This window comes from Triturus cristatus, chromosome 9, assembly GCF_964204655.1.
Source record: "Triturus cristatus chromosome 9, aTriCri1.1, whole genome shotgun sequence".
Lineage (NCBI taxonomy): Eukaryota > Metazoa > Chordata > Amphibia > Caudata > Salamandridae > Triturus > Triturus cristatus.
In genome coordinates this window covers 580,961,049-580,978,088 of record NC_140592.1, presented here as the reverse complement: position 1 = coordinate 580,978,088, position 17,040 = coordinate 580,961,049, and the positions used below count along the sequence as shown (strand labels likewise).

At 50.0% G+C, this 17,040-nt stretch overlaps 1 protein-coding gene across 1 annotated transcript in view; it reads left to right on the top strand.

The window, feature by feature from the left end:
* Window positions 1-10,141: 10,141 nt before the first annotated feature.
* LOC146798345 (radial spoke head protein 6 homolog A-like) overlaps window positions 10,142-17,040 on the top strand; it is a 199,591-nt gene continuing 192,692 nt past the window's right edge. Inside the window, exon 1 of the mRNA XM_085625608.1 lies at window positions 10,142-11,430. Within this exon, the coding sequence (XP_085481734.1) occupies window positions 10,157-11,430 (1,274 nt within the window). The 5' untranslated portion in view covers window positions 10,142-10,156. The remainder of the gene's footprint in view (window positions 11,431-17,040) is intronic.

Sequence of the window (17,040 nt, the reverse complement as noted above, 5' to 3'; positions counted from 1 at the left end):
AGCCGTCACCATAATTCCATTGCTGGCAACAACTGTCCAGGTGCCTGGTTCATGGGCGGTCCGGAACTTTCCTCCGGGTCGGCGGTCTTTGAGTATGACTGAGGCACCGAGTCGGAGTGACCATGGTGCAGCATGGCACCGCATGCTTGCTCAATGGTTCTGTCGCTCTTGCCTCGCCTGGGTTTCCTGGACGTCCAGCGGCGGGGGTGTCCACCCTGGACACATGGGGATCAGGTCCCTCCGTGGGCCATTGCACATAAGGGACAATGGACTCCGTAACGTGGTGCAGTGTGGGGTGCTCTGGTATTCCTGGAGGAACTTGTGAAGACGCCACTCCGGATCCGCTTGCTCCACACTTGCAATGTGCAGCATTTTGTTCAGAGTCCTCATGAAACGCTCTACGTCCCCATTCGCCTGTGGTCATTGAGGCGTGACACGGCGGTGGTGGATCCCTCACTGACGGAGGAAAGCAGCAAACTCAGCCCCATGGAACGGTGGTCCATTGTCACTCCGGACCTCTAGGGGAAACCCAAATGTGGCAAACACCTTCTCCAGGACTGGGGCCACATGCGCGAAAGCGGTCGACATGACTGGTTCCACTGTGGGATATTTACAGAATGCATCCACAAGGACGAGTGTGTGTTTCCCTTCGGGGAAACTCCCAAAATCCATGCTTATTTTCGACCACGGTAGAGTGAAGGCCTCTTCGGTGATTACTCGGGTCGGCCTCTCAGGAGCGCTGGTTATCTGGCAGGCCATGCACTGGCGTACCAGGTCTTCAACCATTTCCTTGAGTTCTGGAAACCAGACCTTGTGCCTCATCCTCGCTTTCATTTTAGTCACGCCTGGGTGCCCTCCATGGGCCAACTGGGTCGCTTGGTGCCTCAGAGCTTTCTGTATCACCAGCCTCGAGCCTCTCAGGAGTATTCCCTCTGCCCTGGTGCTCAGGTTGCTCCTCACCCTCCAAATCTTAGTCAGCTCTTCTCGGTCTTCTGGAGCCCTTGTGTTAGTCTGTTGGAGGTAGTTCCTCCACGACCCTTCTTGGACCGCTTGGAGAGTCCGTGTATATATAGTGTCTTGCTTGGCGGCTTCCTTGATTTCCTCGAGCGTCATTGCCTGGGGGCACGCTGCTGCTGAGATCATGTTTATGTATTGCTCTGACCCTTCAGGGCCGGTCCCTTCTTCCTTTAGAGCTGGGTGTCGAGACAGAAAATCTGCGGCGCTTCGCCCCAGGCCGATACCCGGCGTCCATCTGGTACGGTTGTCCTATTAAAAAGGGGGACCAGAGGCTGATGGTCGGTGACCATGGTAAATGGCTGGCCCATCAGGTACAAGTGGAAATGGTTGCAGGCCCACTTTATAGCGAGCGCCTCCCGCTCAATCTGGGCATACCTTGCTTCAGTGGGGTTCAGTGATTTTCTGGCAAATGATAAGGCTGCCCAATGACCTGGCTCCTGTTGCTGGGCAAGCACCGCTCCCAGCCCCATGGGACTTGCATCTACCAATAGTTCCATCCGTTTCGACGGATCGAAATAGGCGAGGGTAGACTCTCCCAGTAGCGCGTCCTTGACGCTCTGAAACCCCTCTTGTTCTCGCGGTCCCCAGTGCCATTTGACGTCTGTCTTCGTGAGTGCCCTCACCGGCTCAGCATGAGTAGCAAGATCGGAGATAAACCTTCCACAATAAGTGGCCATGCCAAGGAAACTCCTCACTTCGGTAGGTGTGGTTGGGGCTGGAGCCCTTCGGATGGCTTGTGACTTCTTGGGATCCACTTGGATGCCGTTCTGGCCGAACACATACCCAAAGAATTCTAAAGATGGTTGGAAGAATTGACACTTCTCTAGGTGGAGTGTCACGCCATGTTCACTGAGGCAACGCAGCGTGGTCTTCAGATGTCTGTGATGATCAGCATCCGTAGCAGAATGGATCAAGATGTCATCGCTGACGTTTATCATGCCGGGCAGCCCGGATAGCATTTCGCGGATTGTGTTCTGGAATACCTCTGCCACTGAGGATATCCCAAAGTTCAGTCGTTTGTAACGATGCAACCCTAAGTGGGTATTAAACATTGTAATATAGCAGCTTTCTTCCACTAAAGGCAGTTGGTGGTACCCTGCGTTCAGTTCGATTTTAGAAAACCACCTCGATCCGTTGACATCCTCAATTATGTCATCCATCGTTGGCATGATATGGCGCTCCCTTTTGATGGCCTGGTTAGGCAACCTCATATCGATACAGAGGCGTATGGCGCCTGGCTGTTTTGGCTTTTCCGCTATCACCATCAGGGACACCCAGGGCGTCTGTCCCGAAAGCTTCTCAATTAATCCTTGCTTCTCAAGATTTTCTAGTTCTTTTTCCACCAAGGGCCTCAAGTGTCGCAGCGTGACTGGTGTGACGGATTTGTCAATGTGGAGCTTGATGGGATCACATTTGATGCGTCCGAGCCCTTGGAAGAGTTCCGTGAACTGGTTGAGGAGCTCATCGACCTGGTGTGCTTGGGCTCTCCTGGCGAAAGACACTAGGCCTAGGTCTTCTGCTGTGTGACTGCTGATTAGGGTGTCCGCTTCATGATCTATTACGTGTATAATGGTGGTGACCTCCTGGTCGTTCGACCTGATCGGGACGGATATTTTGCCCCTCAGTGGCAGAGGGGTGTGGCTCCTGTATGCAGATATCTTGGTCCGGGACGGGGTGATCGGTGGTCGAGGTCGGAGGTGCCTGTATGGCTGAAGGCCCATCACATTTACCAATGCCCCTGTGTCGATAATTGCCTTTACCTCCGATCCTGCGATGCGCACCATGCAGGTAGGTTGAGGAATTCTGCGGCGTTTGAGCTCTCGTGTGAACGAGATCAAGTGTGTCTCTACCTCGTCTTCCTCCGTGGATGAATCCTCCAGCCCTTGATACCTTTGGCTCGTCCTTGGTGGCTACTCCTTCTGTCCGGAGTCGGTTAGAGACAGTTGACCTACAGCCCGGGATGGTGGTCTCTGCCCTCGGGTGTCTCTGCCTTGATTCCGCCTCCTGCACACTGCTGCAAAGTAGTTGGGGATCTCACAATTAGCGCAGGTTTTTCCTTGCGCGGGGCAGTCTTTTGCTGCATGTGGTTCATGCCCACACTACCCACACCGCGCTTTGGACGCATTAGGCTTTGTCTTCCTGGGTGTGTCCCACCACGGCCTCATTCGAAGGGCATCAGCCGGCACCGTTTTGGTCTTCGGCCTTTCTTGAGGCTTTGTCAGGGCTTGGTACATCTCATTGGCCCTAGATGCAGATAGAACATGGGTCCTTGCTAGTATGAGTATGTCTTCCAAGGCGATTTTTGGCTGGTGCAGGATGAGGCCTCGGAGCGTCTTGTCCCGGCACCCTTGGATGAGCTGGGCTCTGATCTCCTTTGGTTGATCGTGCTCGTGCAGACCAGTTCACGCAGGCGAGTATAGAATGCATCAATCAACTCCCCATACCTCTGGTGGGCCTGGTGCAACTTGAATCGTTCAAATTCGAGATTAAGTTGGGGGTCAAAGCGCGCGTCTAAAGCTGCCACCGCGGCGTTGTAATCTGTGCCAAGACCAGTATTTGGCCAGTGTTTAAACAGCTTGAATATTTCGTCTGTGGCATAGTGGAGAAGTAGCAACCTCTTCACCGCTCCCTGGTGGCTATGAAATAGTTATTCAGGTGCTCTATCCATATTTTCCACCTCGGGGACCCTGTGGCCGGATCTTTCGGTTTGCTGAAGGGTGGCAATACCCCGGTAAGTGCATGTTGGACTGGGATTCTATGTGGTGCCTGTGCTTGGTGCTCGTCACCCATATTTCCTGTGGGTAGGTGCCCTTTTCCCTCTCCTTTGTTCCTGTCCGCTTGGTATGTGTAGTGTTCTTGACACTTTCCCTGGTGTCTCCTCTTTGGTTGTGCGCCCTCTTGTCTTCCACCTTAGTGTGTAGTGTTGCAGACATGCTGCCTGTGCTCCCACTGCCTTGTATTGCCTTGTCAGCCCCACCAGTGGGATATGCCTCCTCTTTGTCTTGCTGTGTGTTTAATCACTCTTGGCTTCCCACTCTGAAACTGAGGCCTATCTTTATCTTGCCAGTCTGTGTTTCTGTTGCCTCTCCTCTGGGTTTGATTTCTTCCCCTTTTTCTTGGTGTTTATTTTTTTTTCTCCTTTGTGACCTTTCACTTCCTGTGCCCAGACCTACTGGAGGCCAGCTTCCAGGAAACACTCTGCCTCCCCAGCAGCACTCCAGACGTGCAGGGGCTCACGCGCTCCCTCCGCGCTCCTCAGGGTCTGACATCGCTTCAAGCATGAGCGCACCAGCTTAGGGGCTTGTCTTCGTCTCCCAGGGCGTGGTAGCCTTCCCACCGCTGCGCACCACGCCCGCAGAGACAGCGCTCGACCAGTGAGCAGCGCATCAGCAAAACGGCTCGTCGGGTAAGCAGGGCAGGCGCCGGAGGGCGTTGGGGAGCCTCCTCAATCCAGCGGGACACCACAGCGGGCAGCACTCACCCGTAAGGTCGCGACACCACACCAACAATAATGCAGGCACCGTGACGGTCGCAGGTCTTCGGCGCGGCAGTCGTCGCAGATGGGGCAGCCGAATGAGGCGAGGGTTACAGCCCCCCTCGTCGCAAATGTGCTGGCCTGAAACTGGAGCAATCAGGTAGGGCCGAACTTATGTTTAATTATGGGGCTTATAAAATAAATGGGCACACACACAGTTCACCATTATCGGGAGATGACCCCAGGGGCGTAGGAGACACTAAAATTCTGGGGGGGACAGGGACAACCTTGTGCACTTTCCAGTGACCCTATACAAATCACCGCCCGTTAAACAAATACAATCGCATACTTTTGAAGTGAAATATTGAGAAAAGCAGGCATGTAGTCACAGTTTGCATGTATGCTTTATTGTTATTTACATTCATATAGTAATGAGACTTAGGGCCTCATGTAGGTAGCTAAATACCGGTCGGTAACGGCCGAAATTCGGTAAATATCCCGTTACCGACCGGTATTTAGCTATTTGAGATGTAGGGGGCTGATTTCTGGATTCGGTGTTTACCGAATCGGAAATTAAGACATCGGTAAAATACCGATTCGGTAAATACCGAATCCAGAAATCAGATGTAGGGAGCACTCTCAAGAGTGAAAATTAGTATTAGAAATTCGTTATTTACCACCAAATACAGGTTGGTGATAAATAACGAATACCTTGCAAAAAGCAATATTTTGCTGATTTAAGAGTGCCATGTGGCAGACATACATGCCCTTAGGGCATGTATGTGCGCCACATGTGCACACATGCAAGATTCAGGGGTGCAACAGGGTGTCAATGTGACACCCTGCCACCCTTGTATATACTCCCCCCATTACCGAATCGGTATTTACCTCCAGGCCCATAGGAATCAATGGGAAGGTATGCCTCATTACCGAATCGGTAAATACCGATTCAAAATTACCGAATTTTTCCGATTCGGTAAACTTTACCGAATCATTACCTACATCACATTTACCGATTCATAAATACCGAATCGGTAAAATTCGGTATTTATGAATCGGTAAATGTGAGGCTACCTACATGTGGCCCCAAATGTTTAAAAAAAACATATATATGAATCTTGCATCTTAATGCACAAAGCAAACAAAGGCCGCTGACTTAGGGTGGGGGCGCCGTGTTTGCAAGTGCATTATGGTTTGAAAAGTACCTGCTGCTGCATTCCTGGTCTCCAGCAATTTTCAGGCAACAATAAAAATGTGAAGATAACTTTGGTAATTAATGTTCTTTTTTTGAGAGAGATCGAAGGCTTGTCTAGTGAAAGTTTTAATTCAAAAGGTCAGTGAGTTACTGCTTTTGTCTGAGATATTCTTTTGGTATTTGAAGTTTATAAGTTAAAATCCTAACATTGAACAGTGAGCTATTAACCGTCATCAAAGAGCTGCATAAAAACTTCAATGTATAGATTAGAACGTTATGATTTTTCCCCAGTCTTTCCCTATCCTAATGTTGGAAAATGGGTTCATTAGGATAGAAATCAATTCTGATTATTGAAGAGAACCCCCCAACCATGGTGTTATGTTTTACATTCTGAGTTTGTGTTTCTCTAGTGTTGCAAAGCCGCCCTAGGCACTCCCCAACTTTTTGCTGACTGGTACTGGTGGTACCTGACTGACTGACCCTGGCCTCTGCCTAAACACCCAGTGCTATTCTGAAAGAGGCACTTAAAATACAGTGAAAACACCTACATACACTAGGGTGCACTATGGGTTAGGGTACCCCTATGATTGGCATGACCTCTCCTATAAGGCCCTAGTACATAATAGGGCAGGGGGATTAGAACTACTTTTAAGTCCCTAGAATATAATAAGGCATGGCAGTTTAGAGGCCAGCAGCCCTTTCTGTGCTTGCATGTGTGCACTGCTGAAGCCTGAGGTCAGTTTAAAAGTAGCCCTGTGTTATAGGGCTGCTTTTAAAATGCAAATTGTGCCCAAACTCGACTTTTGGGTTTGGGGAACTTACAAATTGATCAACTACAATGTTGGGGCAAAATTAAGTGGAAAAATGTTTTCCACTTAACTATGGCTATATCATATTTGCCACATAATACATCATCTGCTGCATAATCTAACGATTTCCTGCAAAACAATTTTGTAGCTCTAAAAGGATCCCAAATTACTAAAAGAAATGTGACTTGTGTTGCTGTGAAGTTTAGGGCCCTTTGCAAAGGTTAGTAAAGAAAACAATTCCTAAGAAAACAATTGGTCCCAGACACTCCTAATGACACTCAAATTAATACCTGTAGGAGAGTGTAGTATGCAATCAATTCATACAACCGAAAATGTATAATGTAAAGGCACATTCAACAGGGAAATCTCATAGATAAGAGGCCAACCAAAGTCAATTAAATTGCAAACATCAATTTATTTCCCGCTGAATCATATTCATAAAATGCAAACTTAGGGGCTGACTACGATGGCAGGCGGACTTCAGTACCACCGCCATTGAATCGGGGAATGGGACTGCTGGACTTCAAGGTGGAGGCCCCACGATAGGCATTACAATGCGACTACCACTACGGTGTTCGCAGTGCCTATCTTTTACATTGCAGCAGGTGCTGCAAGCTGCATCATCCGCTGCAAAGTAAAAAAAAAAAGGAACATGTTAAATATATCGGTGCCTGCCACATGGTGCAGTGATATGTTGTGGGGCATCATAGATGCCCCCCAGGACCCATGTCTGGGGCCAGGGGTAAAGGGGCCTGCTACGGGCCCCCAATGTCCCTTTCGCCAGCATTTCCATGGCAGGTGAACCGCCATTGATAAGCTGGCGGGTAAGGGGCATTGTAATCCCTGCTGCGGTGCATGGTAAGCACCACCAGCATTGTAGGAACCACGAGCCCCTCCACCACACCGGCGGGCTCAAGAAGCCCGTCGGGTGCGTGGTGGTTGGTCTTTCCGAACGCCAGGTAACCACCCGCCATTGTAATATGACGGGCTGTGATGCAGTCACCAATGGCAGTGGGACCTCCACCGATGGGGTGACGTGGCGGTCCCACTGCCATTATAATCACCCCCTAAGTTTGGTGTGCATGCAAATCCTACATTGCCAACCCCTGGCAAGTTGCACTGCTAGTGCTGGAAAAAGGCCAATGGAGGTACCAATGGGTGAGGTGAACTGGCCTCAAGGGTCTTGTGACCTCAGTGACAGATTCACTGTCGATCTAGGATGTGCTTCTTCATATGCCTGCCCGTAAGACTGGAAGTGAACTGCAGTATGGATTGTGGTGGACAGGTCCACCTGCGGGTGCTAAGACACCTGGGCTTCTAAGGTCTATCGGGCCTTCTAAGGTGTAGCATCGGAATAAGCTCTGTCAGGAGTGTGGTATGGTGAACTGGTCATGAAGGTCTGAACATGGTTCTACAGTTCCAAATTCAGCAGCTCTGGCCAGAGTGCCACATTCTATCCCACACTGAACACCATACTGCCCCACTGAGAGAAACTCGCACTGACTTCAGCACAACTCAATTGTGCTGCGACTAAATTCAAATTATGCACTGGACAACAGGAAAATATTGCCTGAAAAAAATGAATAACACCCTGGAAAAAGCAAACACTCATAGGGAATGCAAGAATAAGCAAAGCATGTGAACTGTAATCAGAAAAAAACATGGTTACCTTAACGGTTTTAAACTCATTATTCAGAAATCAGTAAGTGATTTTGCCTGAAAAGTTCAAGACATGGCTACAGGACCAGGAAGGGACCCCTTTCAATGTCCATTGCTTATATCCTTTCAAAATGTATGCAGTTTGGTTTAAAAAAGACCACATCCCCAAACACAGAGCCGCATTTTATAAGCTAAAATAATTAAAAAGTTGAAAACGATCATATTAAACGTTTCCACTCTACCCATCAACCAGGTATTGCAGTCCCTTTAGGAATGGCGCACTTACCCACCCTGGGAAAACAATGTTGTTCAAAGAAAGAAGATAAAATAAAGTAGCGCTTTCACTGGCAAACTCTGTAAAGCGGCGCTAATGTGTGTGGGTATAAATAACAGTCTGGCCTGTCTGCTGTCCACTCTGTATTGCTTTATTTAGGTATTTAACTATTTTTTCTCTCCATTCCGAGGTTTTCATTTCAATAGAAAACGGTCAGAAAATGAGGACATTTACAGCCAAAGTGTTCAGCCTTTTTTGGATCAATTTCACAGGGGAACAAATAAAGAAAAGGAGAGGCAAGAGAGAGTACCTTAAGAGCTGCCTCTTGAAATCAGCACGTAAGCAGGAGCGAGACAGAGACAGAAAGAGATGGAGGAATAAAGAGAGGAGGGCAGCCGCCAAAGGCAGATCAGGAGTAGTGGACACGGTCCTTGCCATGAAGGAAAAGAGACAGCGTTTATTTTTTCTCCGTTCTCTGCCCTTCCCAGAACTGCTGAGCCTTCCTGCAGCATAACAAAAGGCAGAGGGCGGGTGGCCTCTGACTCCAGGCAGGTCAAGTGCAGGGCCATTAGGTAGCGCTTTCACGTGCTAATGGCCCTGCGATAACAGAAGGGAGAGGGGAAATTCCTTTGTCCCCTCGTTCCCCCCACCCTTGTCCCCCGTGTCCCCCCCACTCCAAAATCTGGGGGGGATACATCCCCCGCGTCCCCCACACTTCCTACGCCCATGGATGACCCCACGTACGGGATCACCCTTTTTAGGTCTCGCCTGACCCAGCGCATGCGCTGGTCTGGCGAGACTTATTGAGAGGGCTCCAAAAAGTGCTACCAGGCCAGCCTAGAGTTACAGTGCATGTGTGCGGGCGCGCGCGCCACTTTTACCGCGATTACTTTCACTTTAGCGGCCGCAGGGCCGCTTTGATATTTGATCGCGATCACTTTCACTTTTGCAGCCCCTTGGCATAGCCAATAGGTCTCACTTTTGGGACCTTATAAGTGTTTAGTTATGCAACTGTTGCATGGCTAAACACTTATAAGGTCCCAAAGGCGAGACCTATTGGCTATGCCAATGCTTGTTATTCTAACCCTGGAGGCCAGGCCTGGCCTGCGGATGACGTGGGTACAGTTTCTGCTAGCAGAATAGAATGCCAGCACTCTAAACATTACACCGGGTGTCATCATTCAGTCTGTACTGTAAGTAAACTTACAGCTCCTCTGTATTGCAGTCCCTGTCTGCCAGTCTATATCAGGTTACCCATTTCTTTAACAGTACGATCAGGTTACAAGGGCACTAGGTTAGTGCCCTCCCATTTCTGGTGCTTTAAAGCATTTTCAAGATCTTCTTAGAGTTTCTTGTTGCTCAAATGGGTATTTCTGTTATCTATTTGTTTCCCTCGTATTCATTGCTTGATTTTTGCTTGCGAGAAAGTGTCAGCATAGTCATTGAAATGTCACTCATACTAGCGCACTGAAACCTTGGCAGCTATGCGAGAAAAAAAAACCCTGCTTAGCACTCTGAGCGTTACGTTTATCCTTCGATTTGGACCAGCTGGCTGCATCGGGATTGCTTCAATCGTAAGCAGTGTTCCGTAGTATTACGTCATTCCGCTACGCCCATCAGCGTCACCTGGCTATGAGACGGTTTACATTAGCGACGCCTCGCCCACTTCTCGCGTCCGTTGCCGGGGAGACGGATAGGCTCTAGGAGACGCTTTGGCTTCAGCAAGGATGTCTGGGGAGAAACCGGATATTCCACCTAGTGCTAGAGGACACAGAGCCTCGGTGCTGTCAGAGGAGCAATCAGCCATACGAACGACTACTAGTGGACCCGAGGGTTCAACAAGACCGTCTGGGGAGCGATTGGAGATACCACTGGCCCCGAGTGGACATAGAGCTTCAACAAGGGGGTCGGTTGACCAATCAGAAATACCACCGTCTGTCAGTGGACCCCGAGCCCCAACTACAGTGGTTTCAGGCGAGCAATCGCAGTTACGTCCGTCTGGCAGTGAACGTAGAACCTCAACGGGGGTGTCAGGCGAGCAATTGCAGTTACGACCGCCTGGCAGCGGACGTAGAACCTCAACGAGGGTGTCTGGAGAGCAATCGCAGCTACGACCATCTGGCAGTGAACGTAGAACCTCAACGGGGGTGTCAGGCGAGCAATTGCAGTTACGACCGCCTGGAAGTGGACGTAGAACCTCAACGAGGGTGTCTGGAGAGCAATCGCGGCTACGACCGTCTGGAAGTGAACGTAGAACCTCAACGGGGGTGTCAGGCGAGCAATTGCACTCACGACCACCTGGCAGTGGACATCGAACCTCAACGGGAGGATCTGGCGAGCAATTGCATTTACGTCCTTCTGGAAGTGAACGTAGAACCTCAACGGGGGTGTCAAGCGAGCAATTGCATTTGCGCCCTTCTGGCAGTGAACGTAGAACCTCAACGGGGGTGCCAGGCGAGCATTTGCGGCCTTCTGGCAGTGAACGTAGAACCTCGACGGGTGTGTCAGGCGAGCATTTGCGGCCTTCTGGCAGTGAACGTAGAACCTCAACGGGGGTGTCTGGCGAGCAATTGCGGCCTTCTGGCAGTGAACGTAGAACCTCAACGGGGGTGTCAGGCGAGCATTTGCGGCCTTCTGGCAGTGGGCATATAACCTCAACGAGGGCGTCTGGGGAGCAATTGCAGTTAAGACCATCTGGCAGTGGGCATGTACCCACAACGAGGGCGTCTGGCGAGCAATTGCAGTTAAGACCATCTGGCAGTGGGCGCAGAGCCTCAACAATAGCATCAGGGGAGCAATTTGAGGTACCCCCGTCTGCAAGCGAACACAGACTCTCACTAAGGATGTCAGGGGGACAGTTGGAGATGCTACCAAATGGACACAGCTCCTCAGCAAGGATGTCGGAGGAACAATTGGAGATACCACCGGTGCCCAGGGAGTTGGCGATACAAAACGCAAAGGCCTACCTATTGAAGACCGACGGGAGTAACGGGCTCAGTCTGTAAGCAATCGAGGGGGGAGGTGGTGTGACGTAGCGAGTCTGAGTGAGGTGTTCTGAGGAGGCGATGAGTTTTTTTTATGGAAGTATGTGTGTATCCGCAGGGAATGTCGTGTGGGACCGAGGTTAATAATTCCAGGCACGACAAGGAAGGCAGCAGCATAAAGGAGAGGGAAATGCACGGGGTTAGGTGGGAATTGTCCAACAAGGGGAAGCTTGAAACGGGCTATCGTGCGATTTAGGGCAAATCACGTATCTAGTGCTATTGGGCAGTGACCTGTGGAAGGACTGGAAACAGAAGCCCTAAGTGAAGATTCCATACACTAATTCTTTATTTTCACGACTTTACTCTCTGTAGAGGTTTGACTTTACAGAACCCTTCCCAGGCGTGAGTTCCCCCCTTCCTTCTTGGCCGTACCATGCATCGTCCCCTTCCCTCCAATCATTCAGGGGCCAACGGTTTGTGGTTCATAAAGGCCACAGTTTATTACAGAACATGGATCATACATTTTGCAACTTACTGGTTGGTCATTCGAGACACGTGTTTGTTTATTACATATCACACTTATCACTCCGAATATTGTCCACTGGTTTTGCCTCCATTTCTGTCTGACAGCACTCTGCCCTGTGCGATGGACCCTTTTGCTGGTGTCTCAGGTTCTAACGGGTTCTAGGCTTACCTTGCTACCGACCTTGTGGGTGGCCGTCAGACTGCAAGTGCCGTTCCACTTCCCTGGACCCTTCTGACCACTCGTCTGCTCCTCCTGTCCCTGCCGTGTTGCATCCCAAGGACAATGTCTGAGCAGCTCTTCTATTCTGGCTGTCATTGTGTGCTGTCACCTGCTCCCCCGTGTCCCTGCCGTGAGGCATCCCAAAGACACTGTTTGAGCAGCTCTTTTAACTAGGTTACTCTTTTCTTTTGGTCCCCTTTTGTGCTGTCTCTGCCACGCTACCAGCGGTTTACTGATTTGTGGCAGCTCCCCCTTCTTCCCGTTCAGGAGAAATCCAGCTGTTCCAGGACTCCAACTATGTTAAGTAGAAACATGTCCATGCCAACCCCGGTTAAGTGTACCCCATCTTCCAAGTGGTAACCTGGTGTCCTGAGGTTGATCAGCCTGTGACGCACGAAACCCCAGCCGTTGGCTCTACACATTTTTTTTTTTAGGGCTTTGTACAGCGCAAACTATACCCGAAGCTAGCAGGTATCAGAGCGCTTTACATGAGCACCAGTTTCGTTACAGAGGGACACATTCATTTTTGTTAGGCACGGGGAGATTAAGTGATTTTGCCCAGAACCTCAGGATGTTGAGCGTCGTTGCCAAGATTCGAACCCGGTTACCCAGCTTCGAGGTCGACCGCTCTAGCCATAAGGCTACATTCTCTCCCCTTCATGGTGAGATTTAGTTTATGCCTTGACCTGTCCACTGCCCCCTGGTCGACTGCGCCTCTCCATACCCGGTGGGCTATAAACTGTGACCATATGATGTCTGCCGGGCAGATCAGCCTTGCTAGGGCCACTAGCCCCGCTTTCATTACCCCAGCAGCTCTCTCCTCCCCATGTTTGCCAGGTCGTTTTCCCCTAGGTGAATAACTACGGCATCTGGCACCTCTCTGAATCGCAGTGCCTCTTGAACGACAGGGAGCAGCTGCTCCCACCTCATGCCCGATCGTCCCAACCATGTCACCGCTGTGTTCTGTAGTCAGATCCTCTTGAAATCTTTCTGCGCCGCTGTCCGCTGTTGTGCCCGTGTGATGAAGAAGTCCCAGGATCCACACCGTACACTGGACCCCCCATTGGACCTGCTGGTGGGAGAGATAGTTCAGATCCCGACAGGGCGGATGTATCATTTAAACGCACCCAATGCCTACCAGCCCAGTTTCTTAATCAGTTCGGCATAGAGCCTCAAGTGGGCCGTGGTGGTTGCCGCCCCTATGCGAAATGAGTGCGACCCAAACTCTCTGGGAGGGAGACCTGCCTTTCCCAAGCCTGCCTCATTACTGCTGTGAATTGAAATCGGCTGAGGCATGACCCATCCCTGTGTGAGATCAGTGGCCTTGCGGTGTGGACCCCCTGTCTTATAAACTCCTCCATGAGGCATTCCGGGCAGCACGCCCTGTCCTCTATGCAGTTGATCCTTGTGTGTTTCCCTCTGCCTTCCTGGTCTGTGTTTGACTGTCTCTTTCCTTTTACGGGCTATTAAAGCGAGGCCTAATCTGTCATTTTAAATTGTTTTTAAAGTATTTATATGTTTGATTGTTAAAATGATGAAGTTTTATGTATGTTTGTGCTTTTATGGACTTTGTTTTTAAGCTCCGAATAAAGCCTTATGAACTGAACTGAACTGACTGTCTCAGGTGCACTATCATGTATCCATTCCCCATGTATATGTTCTCTGTGTACACACATGCCGTACCCGGAATCCCTTTGGCCGGAGCCGCCAGCTCGCTAATTCTGTAAGCTCAGAAGAAAGCTAAGGCAAAAGCTGCTCTGAACAACACCACCTCGTAGTGTCGTGCACATATCCCGTTTAGTGTGCCCAGTATTGCCTTCAAAACTGTGTAGTCGATGGGTCTCCTTCTATCCGGGGCCCTGGGCTGCAGCCTACCCCAGCCTTTCATTGCTCTCCTACAGTAAAATGACCCTGTTGAGTCCTTCCTCGTTGCCAATTTGGTGAAGTGTGACACGGCTCTAAGGTGTGTTCATGCCCATGACTTGGGCTTCCTGTTCCTGAATGGCCATTTTATGAAAACCGCTACAGTGTCAAGGTGACACTGTCTGGGCTTGCAGTGTCAGTCATGCTTCGAAATACCTTCCAGTACTTTTGGTCTTTTTTCGGTCTTGGGGGGCCAGCGCATTGTCCACCAGCAACGTTATTCTGGGTTCACAAGATTCCAGAATCCCTTAATCTGTCCCACTGAAAATGAGAGAGCGTATCTGTATAATATGTCAAGAGTGTGTGTCCGATGGCAGTATTTCCGGTTACTATACACCCTTCTTCATCTTGCAGCTTGGTAATGTAATTCTGGGAATACCGGGGCCGGAATAGTCTTGCCAAGGTATGGCCAAGTCTTTCTCCTTCCCCGTACCTTTGAGCTGTGGCGTATTTCCCTAGATACAATGCCTCTCAACTAGCTTCGTCAATTTATTCTGCCAATAATTCCGTTCTGCGGAGCATATACTTCTCGCTGTCGCGAGCGGCTCCCGTCATGTTTTCCCTGTCTAGTAGGTGTAGGTCATCCTCTAGCCTAGCCAGCCGTTTCCTCAAATCCCTCAATACTCCAGTTTGTGTGGAAATGCATACCCCCTCATGCAGGCCTTAAAGGCCACCCAAAGTACTGCCTGCATTGAGACGGATCCCACAACTTTAGCAAAATAATCCACTATTGCTGTGCGTAATTCGTCTTTAAAGACTGGGTCTTTCAGCGCCATGGAGGGGAACCTCCATTGCTTCTCGAAACTACCTTCTGCAGGAAAGTGTAATGAAGAGATACTGGGAAATGGTCAGATAGTGCACGGGGTAAGTGCCTCACAGTTTGTGCCCATGCAATAATTGGCCTGGTGATCAACCAATAGTCTAACCTCGCCCATGTGCCGTGCTGTTGCGCATAATGGGTGTATTCAGTGTCAGTGGGGTGCAAATACCTCTATGCTTCCACTAAGTCATGGTCTTGACACATGTCTTGTAACACTGTGCGAGAGCGGGGTTTAGTTGCTGGGGTCTTTGAAGTGCTGTCTGGTAGTGGGTCCAGTATTATGTTTAAATATCCTCCCAACACTATGTGATCAGTCAATAGCCTGTCTATGTGTGTCTGCAGCTGTTCATAAAAGGTGACGTTGTCAGTGTTTGGGGCATACACATTAACCAGTAAAATTTTATGGCCCTCTAGTGTGCCAGTTACTATCAGGAACCATCCACCTGTGTCAGATATAGTGGCTAAGTGTGTGAACGGTACCCTACGGCTAATCAATATGGCCACCCCATGTACTTATGAGCTGTAGTTGGAGAAATATCGACGTGATCCCTAAGTAGACGCAAATTTAGCTGGGGGCGAAGGTGATAGGTGCGTTTCTTGAAGATATACTATATCGGCCGCGTGTTGCCACATATACTGAAGTACTAGTCTACATTTCCTAGGGCTATTCAGACTGCGGATATTTCAGGTCAGTAGGGTAATAGTAGTGCTGCGCCGTGTTTATATCTTGTGGGCCATATCGGGAATTCTATGTGTGTGTGCTGCTCCTGCATCTGTAAAGTGTTACCACGATCTAACAAGTGCAATCTTAAACCTGCATCAAATAAATGGCAATACAATTCTAAGCCCCTCCCCCACCCTCACTTGGCGGCTGTCCACCAGGTGATACCCCTGCAACCCCTCTAATGAACTGTTGCTGTGCAAAACGCCAACATGGCAATTCTACCCTGATCAGAATCATTGTGTTTCAACTGGGTGGGGGTGGCAACGCCACGTGGGACCACGAGCACCAGGCAATGAATTAACGTTTTACCCCTCATTACCAAAGTCAGTTTATATTAATAAGTGTTCGTAGTGTTAGCTGGAATCTATGCCCATGAATGTTACCGTCAAGACTAGGCCAGTAGTGTTCACTGCTGCATATTGTTCATCCTCCCAGTAACCGCCTCGAGCTTGCTGAAAATAAGCCTGCACTCATCCCCATTAGGGCCTCTTGAGAAGCTCCCCCAGGGTAGGATCCGCCTTTTGCGCCGTTAGTTCCAGCGTAATATTTGCAGAAGTTCTGTACCTCGTCGTGATTGTCAAAGATTTTCAACTTGCCATTAACATCAATTCTAAGCCGGGCTTGGTACAGAGTGGCCGAGGCAGAGACCCAATTTCCTGACCGCTGCTTTGGCCCCCACAATCTTACGCCTGGCTTCTTGTACTAGTGCAGTAAAGTCCAGAAAGAATGAAACATTGGAGTCCTGCCATGTCAATGTTCTCGCTTCTCTGGGAAGTCCAAGCAGCGTGTCTCTATCCTTGAAATTTAACAAGTGTGCCATGATAGATCTTGGTGGAAGTCCCAGGTTAGGATGGGGACCGAGTGTTCTGTGGACTCGTTCTACAGTAAAGGTGCTTGTAAAGTGCTCCGTTCCGAACAGGTCCTTCAGTAGTCGCTCCACGAATTAGTCCAGCCTTCCGGTATTGGTCGATTCAGGGATTCCCATGATGCGCACATTGTTGCGCCGGCTTCTTGCTTCCAAACCTTAATTCTTTGCGGCGACCGTCTTCAGTATGCGTTCCAATCGTTCTACCCGCTTGGTAGTTTGAGCTGCTCCATCCTCCAGATCCGATGTGCGACCCTCCACCGCGTCCAATCTGGCGTTGTGGTGGTCAATCCTCTCTCCCAGGCCATCCAGGCGCCGGTCCAGCGCGTCAAATCTGGTATCTAGTGCTTTAAACCCAGAGCGCAGCTCCAACAACAGGGCTGAGTTATCCGGTGGTGCAGTGCATCCAGCAGCGCCAGCGGCAGCCTCCGCAGCCATCTCTGTGAGTTGCTGGCTATCTGCCTTTGCAAGAGTTTCAAAATGCAGTGCGGGGTTCACTCTTAAGCAGGTAGTTATTCCCACATCCACAGATTCCCACAGCAGAGTGGTC